The sequence below is a fragment of the Mobula birostris genome, chromosome 3 (assembly GCF_030028105.1).
Source record: "Mobula birostris isolate sMobBir1 chromosome 3, sMobBir1.hap1, whole genome shotgun sequence".
Lineage (NCBI taxonomy): Eukaryota > Metazoa > Chordata > Chondrichthyes > Myliobatiformes > Myliobatidae > Mobula > Mobula birostris.
In genome coordinates, this window is record NC_092372.1 from 54,078,969 (window position 1) to 54,091,919 (window position 12,951).

Here is a 12,951-nt window from a genome sequence, read left to right on the forward strand (position 1 = left end):
CTAACAGTTAATACTGATTACTGTGAATAGAATTAAGAACATAAAAAAAGTCTTGCTAGTCAGGGACCTCAAATAGACTTAGGCATTCTCGAGTGCCTTCACAAGGCCATCTACGTAAAAATGATGTTTGTTTGACGGCCAACATAATACCTTTGTGAGTGATTTTGCTTTGGTTTGAAACTCAACACCAGGATTAACAGGTTTCAACCTAGTTCTGGTGCTCAGTTTCAGTTCCAACACAGCAATTCGGTCTTGGTGTGGAAAAGTACCTACATCACAGGTATTCACAGTGTTGGAATAACTCCTCAAAGCTCTAATGGCAGCTTTATCCCTCAACAATGAGCAACATTCTGGAAATCTAAGGTTTTTAAAATCACAAACTCCAACCAAAGGTATGAAAATCACAGTAATTTTACCATTTTTCCAATTACCTTGATGGATTATGTTCCTGAAATTACAATAGACTACACTTTTGTTTGGAAAAATTTACTTTTACAAATTTAGATAAAACTTGTACAGTAAATATAAGCATTTCCAAATGTTCCAATAATTCAAAATACTGATGTCAAATCACAAAACTCTTTTTTGAGGATCAAGTATTACTTTATCTTAAAAAAATAGAAAACACCATAAGCTACTTTAATGCAAAACTCAACTGCGTAAAAGTGGAAAAATACATCCTATGATTCTTTCAAAATTTATTGTTGTATTTCCTGAAGGTTACGCCATTTTTCAGTAGAAATAATGATTTAAAACTTTTAGATATTTGTCTCCAGCTACGACAGAACTTTTGATAAAGACTGAAGATGTTTTATATTCGATAAATTTTCCTCCATATAAAAGCAATATTTTTCAAACACTTTTACCCTTCGCAGATTTTAAACAATTTCTATGACATCTAATCTAGAATAATTCCTTGATTTGTTGAAAATTTCAAGATATGGACAATGATATCACCGATATATTAGATGCATGTGTTAACCAAGAGAAGTGCTGTTGAGGCTGCAGTAGCCTCCCAAAGGACCTAATACCCCATGCTGGTTCTGGAATCAAGAAACAGACTAGTGATCCAGGGACCAATCATAACTTATTAAATACACTAACGAAGTATGAAAACAAGAAAGTCTGCAGATGCTAGAAATCCAAAGCAACACACACAAAATGCTGGAAGAACTCAGCAAGTCAGGCAGCATCTACACTAAAGATATAGGAGCAGAATTAGGCCATTTAGCCCATCCAATCTGCTCCATTTCATCATGGCTGATCTAATTTTCTTCTCAGCCCCAACCTCCTGCCTTTTCCCAATATCCCTTCATACCATGTCTAATCAATAATCTATCAACCTCTGCCTTAAATATACATAAAGACTTTGCCTCTACAGCTACCTGTGGCATAGAATTCCACTCTCTGGCTAAAGAAATTCCTCCTCATCTCCATTCTAAAATAACGCTCCTCTATTCTGAGGCTGTGTCCTCTGGTCCTAGACTCTCCCACCGTAGGAAACATCCTCTCCACATCCACTCTATCAAGACCGTTCCCTATTTGATAAGAGTTCAATGAGGTCACTCCTCATTCTTCTGAATTCCTGAAACAGGCCCAGAGCCATCAAACGCTTTTCATATGACAGGGCATTCAATCCTGGAATCATTTTTGTGAACCTGAGTGTTGCATTCAGTTCTGGTTACAACATAAGAGAGAATACGTGGAAACTTTGTGCAGGATGTCAGCATGTAGAGGTGCTTTACCAGGACGTTCCTAGATTAGAAGGTATAAGATTATGAAAGGTATAAATAGACAGACAATATCTTTTACTCAGCATCAAAATGTCTAATATGAGAGGGTACATATTTAAGGTGAGAGGGGTTGAATTCAAAGGAGATGTACATGGCACTTCAGTTTTTTTTAAAAACAGAGAGTGGTGGCTGCCTGGAATGAGGCAAATATAATACGGGTGTTTAGACACTAGACACTAGAATACTGCAGCTCAGTACAGGCCCTTCAGCCCTCGATGTTCTGCCGACCCATATATTCCTTAAAGTATTAAACCCACACTACCCTGTAACCCTCTATTTTTCTTTCACCCATGTGCCCGTCCAAGAGGCTCTTAAATACCCCTAATGTTTTAGCCTCCATCACCATCCCAGGCAAGTCATTCTAGGCACCCACAACCCTCTGTGTATAAAACTTAACCCTGATGTCTCCCCTAAACTTCCCTCCCTTAACTTGGTACATATGCCCTCTGGTGTTTGCTATTTGTGCCCTGGGAAACAGGTACTGGCTATCCACCCTATCTATGCCTCTCATAATCTTGTAGACCTCTATCAAGTCCCCTCTCATCCTTCTACACTCCAAAGAGGAAAGTCTCAGCTCTGCTAACCCTGCCTCATAAGACTTGTTTTCCAATCCAGGCAACATACTGGTAAATCTCCTCTGCACCCTCTCCATAGCTTCCACATCCTTCCTATAATGAGGTGACCAGAACTGAACACAATACTCTTAAGTGTGGTCTCACCAGAGATTTGTAGAGTTGCAACATGACCTCTCTACTCTTGAACTCAATCCCCCTATTAATGAAGCCTAGCATCCCACAGACCTTCATAACTATCCTATCAACTTGTGCAGTGACCTTGAGGGATGTATGGATTTGAACTCCAAGGTCCCTCTGTTCATCCACACTCTTAAGTAACCGACCATTAAACCTGTACTCAGCCTTCTGGTTTGTCCTTCCAAAATGCATCACCTCACACTTATCCAGATTGAACTCCATCTGCCACTTTTCTGCCCAACTCAGCATCCTGTCTATATCCTCTTGTAACCTTCGAGAATCTACAGCTCCATCCACAACTCCTCCAATCTTCGTGTCATCCGCAAACTTACTCACCCATCCTTCCGCCTCTTCATCCAAGTCATTTATAAAATCACAAAGAGCAGGGGTCCCAGGACAGATCCTTGCGGCACTCCACTAGTCACCAACCTCTAGGCAGAATACTTTCCTTCCACTATTACCCTCTGCTTTCTTCTTGTAAGCCAATTTTTTATCCAAACAGCCAAGGTTCCACGGATCTCATGCCTCATGACTTATGGATGAGCCTCTCGTGGAGGACCGTGTCAAATTCCTTGCTAAAATCCATGTAGACCACATCTACCGTCCTACCCTCATCAATTTCTTTTGTTACCTCTTCAAGAAACTCAATTAGGCTCGTGAGGCACGACCTTCCCTTCACAAAGCCATGTTGACTATCCTTGAGTAGACTGTACTTCTCCAAATGCTCATAGATCCTATCCTTAAGAATCCTTTCCAATAGTTTGCTGACCACTGACGTAAGACTCACTGGTCTATAGTTCCCAGGTTTCTCCCTATTACCTTTTTAAACAAGGGAACTACATTTGCCATTCTCCAATCCTCCAGCACCTCCCCTGCAGCCAAAGAGGATTCAAAGATCATAGTGACTGCTCCAGTGATCTCTTTTCTCACTTCCCACAGCAACCTGGGGTACATCACATCCAACCCTGGGGACTTATCGATCTTGATGTTTTTAAGGAGATCCAACACTTCTTCCTTAATCTCCACATCGTCCTGCACACAGGCCTGTTCTATTTCGACCTCACCCTGATCAAGGTCCTTTTCACTTGTGAATACTGAAGCAAAGTATTCATTTAGGACCTCCCCAACCTCATCCGCCTCCAGGCACATGTTGCCTTCTTTATCCTTTAGCGGCCCCACCTTCATTCTTGTCATCTTTCTGTTCGTCACATACGCATAGAACGCCTTGCGGTTCTCCTTAATTCTACATGCCAAGGCCTTAATCTCATGCCCCCTTCGAGCTCTCCTAAGTCCTTTCTTAAGATCCTTCCTGGCTACCCTATATTTCTCATGAGCCCCTCCTGCTTCCTGCTTCTTATATCTAACATATGCTTCCTTCTTCCTCTTGACGAGTTGCCTCACGTGTTTTGTCAGCCACGGTCCCCTTTTCCTACCATTTTTTTCCTTGTCTCAGTGGGACAAACCTATCCTGAACCCAGCACAAGTGGTCCCTAAATTTCCTCCACATTACTTCTGTGCTTTCACCCTTGAACATCTGTTTCCAATTCACTCTCACTAGTTCCTGCCTCATCCCTTCATGGTTAGACCTTCCCCAGTTAAGCACTTTCCCATTTTGTCTGTTTTTATTCTTTTCCATAGCTATGCTGAAGCTAAGGGAGTTGGGGTCACTCTCACCAAAATGCTCCCCCACCAAGAGGTCTGCCACCTGACTAGGTTCATTATTCAGAACTAGATCCAGTATGGCCTCTCCTCTCATTGGTCGGTCCACATACTGTGTCAGGAATCCCTCTTGAACACACTTGACAAATTCAGCCCCATCTGTCCCCCTTGCAGTCAGGCGACGCCAGTCAATATGAGGGAAGTTGAAATCACCCATAACTACAACCCTGTATTTCCTGCACCATTCTAAAATCTGCCTGCTTATCTGCTTCTCGGTGTCCCGAGGGCTATTTGGGGGCCTACAGACTACTCCCAGCACAGTGATTGATCCCTTCCTATTTCTGACTTCCACCCACACCGACTCAGTGGACACTCCCTCTGCAGCGTCCTCCCTTTCTATAGCCGTGATACTATCCCTGACCAGTAATGCTACTCCCCCCACCTTTCTACCTCCCACCCTATTCCTTTTAAAAACCCTAAACCCCGATACCTGCATCAGCCAATCCTGCCCTTCCTCCAGCCAAGGTTCAGTAACGGCCACAACATCGTAGTACCACGTACTGAAGTTCACCCCCCTTATTCCTAATACTCCTAGCGTCGAAATAGACACATTTCAACCCCTCTAACTGGCTACATTTATGCTTTGTCCCCAGCCTGTCCTTCTTCACCAACTCAGAACACATAGCATCATGGCCTTGTCCTTCTACCCTAAACTCTGCACTCACATTCTCATTCCACTCCCCTGCCAAACTAGGTTAAACCCTCCCCAACAGCTCTAGCAAACCTGCCCGCCAGGATGTTGGTCCCTTTCCAGTTCAGGTGCAGTCCGTCCTTTTTGTACAAGTCAGACCTTCCCCAGAAGAGATCTCAGTGATCCAGAAATCTGAACCCCTGCCCCCTGCACCAACTCTTCAGCCATGCATTCATCTGCCATAACTTCCTGGTCCTACCCTCTCTGTCTCGTGGCACAGGCAGCAATCCTGAGATTACCACCCTTGAGGTCCTGCTTTTTAACTCCTATCCTAACTCCCTATATTCCTTCTTCAGGACCTCATCCCTACTCCAATCTATGTCATTGGTCCCCACGTGGACGACATCTGGCTGCTCATCGCCTCTCCTACAAATACCGAGAACTCGATCCGAGATATTGCGGACCTTGGCACCATGGAGGCAACAGACCATCCGGGACTCTTGCTCTCTCCCAAAGAACCTCTTATCTATCCCCCAACTATCGAATCCCCTATCACTACTGCTCTCCTCTTTTCCCTCCTTCCTTTCTGAGCTGAGGGTCCAGTCTCAGTGCCAGAGACACGACCACGACAACCACAAAAGTTTAAGAAACTTTTAAAGAGTCATATGAATATGCATAGAATGGAGGGATATGAACTTGTACGGGCAGGAAGGACTAGTTTAGTTAGGCTTTTAGTTACTAGTTTAATTAGCTTGGCACAACATTGAGGGCTTAAGTGCTTGTTATTGTTCTGTTCTATGTTCAATCCCAACCTATTAGTTACAGCCCAGGATTGTTTTGATATTAGACAGCATAAACAACATGCAAGAGGTAAAGTTAATTAGTTTCATAAACAACAGAACAGATCCAGATTCTGGATACCTGCAACATCCAGCAGAGAATGGTGATGTCCATGGAGAGAAGACCCCATGGAGATATTTATTCTTAATGATGCAGGATCCACACTGAGAACAAAAAGCAAGAGTGACTGATGAGTTTGTAAACATCAGTAAGAAGTGCTGAATGGGATGATCTAGCTCTGTCTCCTGAGATTCCTCTCACAGAAGCCAGGTTTTAACTAAATTGAATTGTTTCAACACTTCACAAGTTAGCAATAATATCTAAACGCACTGGCTACAAAGGATATGGAGCTTAACAACATTGCAGCTGGGGTGTTGAAGACTTATGCTCCAGGTCCAGCACAAACCTCATCTCCAGTCAAGATTCTCCAACACAATGACGATATTGACCTCTTCTCAGCAAAATGGAAAAATTGTCTAAAATATACCTTGCCCACAGGAAAAGCATGACAAATACAATTCAGTTAATTACTGTCCCATTAGCGAACTTTCAGTTATCAAAAAGTGATGAAAAAAGTTGGTGAAAGTGTTATGAAATGGCATTTACTCACCAAAAGCCTGGTCACTGATGCTGTTTGGATTCACTACGGGCATTAAGCTCCAAATCTTATTATGGCCTTATTCCAAAGCAACTATTCTACCTTTCATATCTTCTAACACTTCATGGGCTCGCCACATCCTGAACAAACTCTACACATAGTACATCTTGTCCACTTCCCTTTCACTTCATCATTTCCAGAGTCTTCTTACATTGTATCCACAATTCTGGATACACCATTCTCGACCCACTGCCTTTCTTCCTTTCACTTCTCCTTTAAAAACTTCCTCTAAATATTCAGTTTTATCTTTTAGATTTTTCCTGGGCTTAGTATTCAATTCCCAAGTTGTGTCTTCACAGAGCCTTGGAATAATTTTACATAAGTATAAACATAATTGTGATTTTGTTGGACAACGTGATATCAAGTTTCGAAGTTCAGCAAAACTAACTGTGTGAGTAACTTTAAAACTTTTACAGCTTAAGATTCTGGTTGATGGAATGCAATCTAGAAATGTGACAGAGATTTTCTCCCAACTATTAAAATGAAAAAAAAAGGTAAGAAAAAAAAACTTTCAGCTACAATGAACTTCCCTAGTATAAGCAGTTCTCAATGCAAGTATTCCACTTAAAAATCCTTTGCTTCAGGCTCCTGTTGATGCACCTACTGTTGTTGTTATTATAAATGGAGCTTAATTTAAATGTATGCATTTTCAATGGAATTATAAAAAGGCTGGTGGTACCCAAAGAGCAAAGCCAATTAAACATTGTTGAGCATACACATAAATAAAATCATAGAATTCCAGAAATAATCATCTGGTAAGGTGAGGAGAGTGAACAATTAGCATTTAAGTTCAATGATTTTTCTTCAGAGGAATTAATTTTGTATTTTAATGTCAGTTTTCCAGCATTTGCAGTTTTTCTTTGTTTTTGATCACAAATATCCCTTCTTTATGACCTCAATTATCATACATTCACAATGAATAACAAAGTGGTAACAAGTTATCAAGAGAATTTTACTCACCCCTATCACGCAGAGTTCGAAAGAGTCTTGAAGAGCCTTTCCATACTGGAGGAGTTTCTGCAAGCATATTTTCTAAATCCTGTAAGTTACATGTGATTCCTTGTGAAAAAATTATTCAAACATTTCTCTTTTCATAGTTATTTATTTGCAAGTTCAAATAGCTCCTTAAATATTTTAGTGAAGGTGTTGAATCACAATTTTCTGATCCAACATTGATCAATAAAGTTTTGTGAATGTTAGAGGTATGCTATTAGGTTCAGGACTTTTTTTCCCATAGAAGTGGCCTGACCTGTTGAGCATTTCTATTTTTATTTCAGTATTAAGGTGTGTCTTAAAGGTAGCGAAGGAGAATGAGAAATGGAACTGAAGTTGGAGTTTAGGTGGCAAGGGCATCAAAAGTGGGCAATGGAAGAGCATACTGGAGAGATAAGTAATGTGTAATGTTGGTGGGTGAATTACACACAGAGGGGAGTAAGTGATCATTAAAACATACTGATGAGAGTTACACACGTGCAGCATTAATTTGAATGAGCTGAAGTTATATGGCTGAAGCAGACTAGCCAAGAAATAATTGAAATACTGTGGAATCCAGTTAATTGGGATACATCAGGACCAGTACATTTTGTTCCAATTAAGTGGCTCTCCCAATTAGCCAAAGTTTCACAGGAAATTAAAAAGGTATATAAAAAAAGACAAACTATCATTTGAGTAACAAGTTAAGTATTTAAATGAAACGCAGAACAAATTAGAACACTGCCAATAATATGACAGCACTATAAAACTATGTATTAGTTACTAATAGTTATCAACGGAGGAATTCATCCAGTGTATACTGCTGTGACCTTTTGATTGACTGTAAATGAACAAAGTCAGTGCAGATAATGGACTGACTTCATACAATCTTTTCCCTGATTGCATCCTTCAAATCTTCATTTTCACTGTAACATTCAAGATGATTGCTGATACCTTCAAATGCTTTGTAGTTCCTAACTTGAAGTAGTGAAATCATTTCATTTTCACTGTCAGCATTTCCGCCATCTCCAAGCCTGAAAGCTTTAAGCTGCGGTGAACAAAACAGTTCTGAATTGTCTTACTGGTTATTCCTCGCCAAATATCACTGCTTTTTGAAGACAAACACATGCAACTGACGCTACTGAAAACTGTTCGCTCTAAGCATGGTGTAGTGTCTAACGGATACACAAGTGCACACATCTAACGCTAGTTAGAAACTGTTCAGCAAGTCTCCTGTCTCAGCTAAGTGGTATTTTGTTCCAAATAAATAAATGGTTTATTTTCTCAATTAGTTTTTGTTCGTTTAGTTATCCCAAATAAGTGCCTGTCCCAGTTAACTGGAATCCACTGTGATTGAAACTGAAGGTGACAAAAACAGAGGTATAAATGAACTCAGGAAGCCAAATATGTACATATAATTAATACTTTTTAAGTAAATTATTCGACCCACTAGCTGTTACATTAATAGAGAAATTACATTACAAAAGTTTATTTTGCAGCTGCACACTAATTATCCAGGCAATTTTTCTGTAGTAGTTTTGAAGGAATCTTGAACGGTATTAGATGTAAACAAACATAGAGTCACAGAGCTATAGAGTCATACATTTGCACAGCACAAAAATGGACTCTTTGGTTCACCACATCCATACTAACCTTCATACCCATCAACATTCCATTTGCCCAATGTTCTTCTATGTCAGTGCCTGTCCAAATGTTTTTTTAAATGTAGTGACGGCATTTGACTCCACCATCTCGTCTGGCAGCAAGTTTCAAATATCAACTGTGTAAAACAAACTCTCTAATCCCCTTTAAAATATCTTCTTCTCACCTTAAATCTTTGCCCTCTTGTTTCTGATACCCTTATCATGGGAAAAGATCTACCTTATACCTGTTATAATTTTATATGTCTCCATCAGGTCACCTCTCAGTCTCCTTCACTCCAGAGAAAACAGACCCAGTCTATATGATCTTTTCCCATAAGTTCTTCAATCCAGACAACATTCTGTTGAATCCCATCTGCACACTCTCCAACGCAATCACATCCTTTCTGTAATGTGACAGCCAAAACTGACACAACACTTAGTAGCTGAACCAGTGCTTTGTAACTTTAGTCTATACCATAGCCTATGAAGATGAGCATGCCTTATGACATTTTGTATTGTCTTATCTCCCTGATTTTGCTCCTTTCAGTGAACTATAGACACGCACCCAAAGGTTCCGCTGTTCACCAACATTCCTGATCATCGTGCTATTTACTGCATGGGTCTCACCACTGTTTGATTTCCCAAAACGCTTTACCTTACACTTATCAAAATTATATGAAGGGTTTAAGTTATGTTATTTAATATACAAACATATGAATAAATGAATAGGGAGCAGATATACAACATTCACATTTAAGTAATTTCCATAATTTGCAGCAAATCTGATTTTAGCCTCAATTCCACATCACAGCCTTCAGTAATTTTTAATATCCTTGCTTTCTAAGAATCTACACAACTGTCATAAAAATATGAAATACTCTTGGTTACACCTCCCTTTTAAGAACAGTTCAGAGGACTCATGACTTTCTGACACAAAAAAAATTACATTATCTACCTTCAGTGTTAAACTCCTCTTAAACAGTGATCCCTAGTTCTTTCTTTTCCTTTTTTAATTTTTTTATTAATTTTCACGTTCATAAACATAATAACAAGTGATACAAAGAGAATGGAATTACCTTTTTGTTATTAAACATATACAAAAATAAGACTACAAATAGTACAAGAGTAATAGATTTCCAAACTCTTGATATAGTTAATCATGGGGAAAAAAAATAAAAAGAAAAGGATATTACAAAGAAGCCCCCCCCAAAAAAACAGAACCCCCCCCCAAAAAACTAATGACTAAACCCAAAAAAAGGCAAACAGAACAAAACAAGTCTGAACCAATATTTTAGATCGAATACATTCATTAATGTCATCAGCTCCGTTCCTCTATTCATATATTCTAAGTTAATAAAAAGGATTCGAAAAAGGTCAAACTACATCATACAAAAACATTGAATAAATTGTTTCCAAGTCTCTTCAAATTTAACCAAAGGATCAAAAATGGCACTTCTGATTTTTTCTAAATTTAAACGTGATATAGTTTGGGAAAACCATTGAAATGTAGTGGGGGGGGGGGTTGGGCTCTTTCCAATTCAATAAAATGGATCTTCTGGCCATTAGTGTAACAAATGCGATCATCCGACAGGCTGAAGAGGATAGAGATCTATGCTCTGTCATTGGCAAACCAAAAATTGACGTAATAGGATGGGGTTGTAAATCAAAACGCAAAACTGTTGAATTATATCAAAAATATCTTTCCAAAATTTTTCCAAGTGAGGGCAGGACCAAAACATATGAGACAAAGAAGCCAGCTCAGAGTGACATCTGTCACAAATAGGATTTATATGGGAGTAAAAACAAGCTAGTTCATCTTTAGACACGTGAGCCCTATGCAGTACCTTAAATTGTATCAGCGTATGTTTAGCACATATAGAGGAAGAGCTAGCTAATTGAAAGATTTTTTCCCATTTCTCTGTAGGTAGGCGAAGTTGAAGTTCCCTTTCCCATTCATTTTAAATTTATCAAATGTACCTGGCTGTATTTTCATAATTGTATCATAAATAATTGCTATTAATCCCTTCTGATAAGGATTTAAACCTAAAATTTTGTCCAAGTTATCAGTAGAGTGTGAAATCAGAAACATAGGCAGCATGGTATTTAAAAAGTTTCTTATTTGTAAATACCTAAAAAAATGGAATCTGGGCAAATTATATTTATTAGATAACTGTTCAAAAGACAGGAAACAGTTATCCAGAAATAAATCACGGAAACATGTTATACCCTTCATTTTCCATATCAAAAAGGCTTGATCCATAACCAAGGGTTGGAAAAAAAAAAATTTAGATATAATACGGCTTGATAATATGAATTTGTTCAAACCAAAAAATATACGAAATTGGAACCATATTCGTAATGTATGTTTAATTATTGGATTAACCAATTGTTTATTCAATTTAGAAAATACAAAGGGAAGTGAAGTTCCTAAAATAGAAACCAATGAAAACCCTTGTACAGGGTATTCTTCAAGGTTTACCCATTGTAGACTTGGAGTTATATCCCAATTTTGTATCCAAAATATTAAATATCGAACATTAATTGCCCAGTAATAAAATCTTAAATTCAGCAATGCTAAATCACCATCTTTCTTGGACTTCTATAAATATTTTTTACTTAACCTGGGATTTTTTATTCTGCCATATATAAGAGGAGATCTTAGAATCAATAGTATCAAAAGCAGATTTAGGAATAAAAATTGGTACCACTTGAAATAAATATAAAAATTTAGGTAAAATAATAATTTTAATAGCATTGATTCGGCCAATCAACAATAGAGACAATGGGGACCATTTAGTAAGCAATTGTTTCACCTGACTAATTAACAGTAAGAAATTGAGCTTGAATAGGTCCTTATGTCTCTTAGCAATTTTAACCCCCAAATAAGTAAAATAGTTAGTAATCAATCTGACTGGTGAACATCTATAAATGGGAACCTGCATGTTTAATGGAAAAAGTTCGCTCTTACCAAGATTCAATTTGTAACCAGAAAATCTACTAAACTGAGCAAGCAAGGATAATACTGCCAGAATGGATTTCTCAGGGTTAGAAATATATAATAGTAAATCATCTGCATATAGTGATAATTTATGTATCTCATTCCCACGGGTAATACCAAATATATTAGAAGAGTCACGAATAGCAATAGCTAACGGTTCCAGGGCAATATTGAATAATAATGGACTAAGAGGGCAACCCTGCCTAGTACCACGAAATAACTGAAAAAAAGGGAGATCTTTGATTATTGGTAAATACCAAAGCCAAAGGAGTAAGGTATGTCAATTTAATCCAAGATAAAAATATCGCACTAAAATTAAATTTCTCAAGTGTATTAAACAAATACGTCCATTCGACTCTATGAAAAGCTTTTTCAGTGTCCAATAAGATGACATTCTGGAGTTCTAGGTAAAGAAGTATAAACAATATTCATTAATCTAATATTAAAGAAGGAGTAACAATTTTTAATAAATCCAGTCTGATCAACAGAAATAATTTGAGGTAATACATTCTCCAATCTCGTTGCCAATATTTCAGAAAAAATCTTAGAATCCACATTCAGCAAAGATATAGGCCTATAAGATGCACATGCAGTAGGACCCTTATCTTTTTTAAGAATTAGGGAAATAGAAGCTCGATAAAAAGATTGAAGTAATTTACCTATAGACACTGCATCCCTAAAGGTTCTACATAACCACGGAGAAAGTATAGTAGAGAAGGATTTTAAAAATTCTACTGTATAACCCTCTGGACCAAGTGCTTTACCTGAATTCATCGAAGAAATGGCATTTTTTATTTCTTCTACCATAATAGGTACACCCAGTTTTAAATGTTCACGAAGCGGTAATTTTGCAATATTCAATTTCTTTAAAACTTCATGCATTAAAGTGGAGTCATCAGAAAATTCTGATTGGTATAAGGAAATATAAAATTCTTGAAAGGATTT

The 12,951-nt window shown here is 38.2% G+C and overlaps 1 protein-coding gene across 4 annotated transcripts in view; it reads right to left on the reverse strand.

Annotated features, from left to right (window-relative positions):
- The window catches only part of micu3a (mitochondrial calcium uptake family, member 3a), a 178,723-nt gene that overhangs the window by 85,415 nt on the left and 80,357 nt on the right, over positions 1-12,951 (reverse strand). For all 4 annotated transcript variants that reach the window (XR_011885347.1, XM_072252655.1, XM_072252656.1 and 1 more), the window contains exon 4: positions 7,354-7,432. Coding sequence is in view for 3 of the 4 variants with exons in the window: in XM_072252655.1 (XP_072108756.1) it covers positions 7,354-7,432 (79 nt within the window). In the remaining variant the exon portion in view is untranslated. The remainder of the gene's footprint in view (positions 1-7,353; positions 7,433-12,951) is intronic.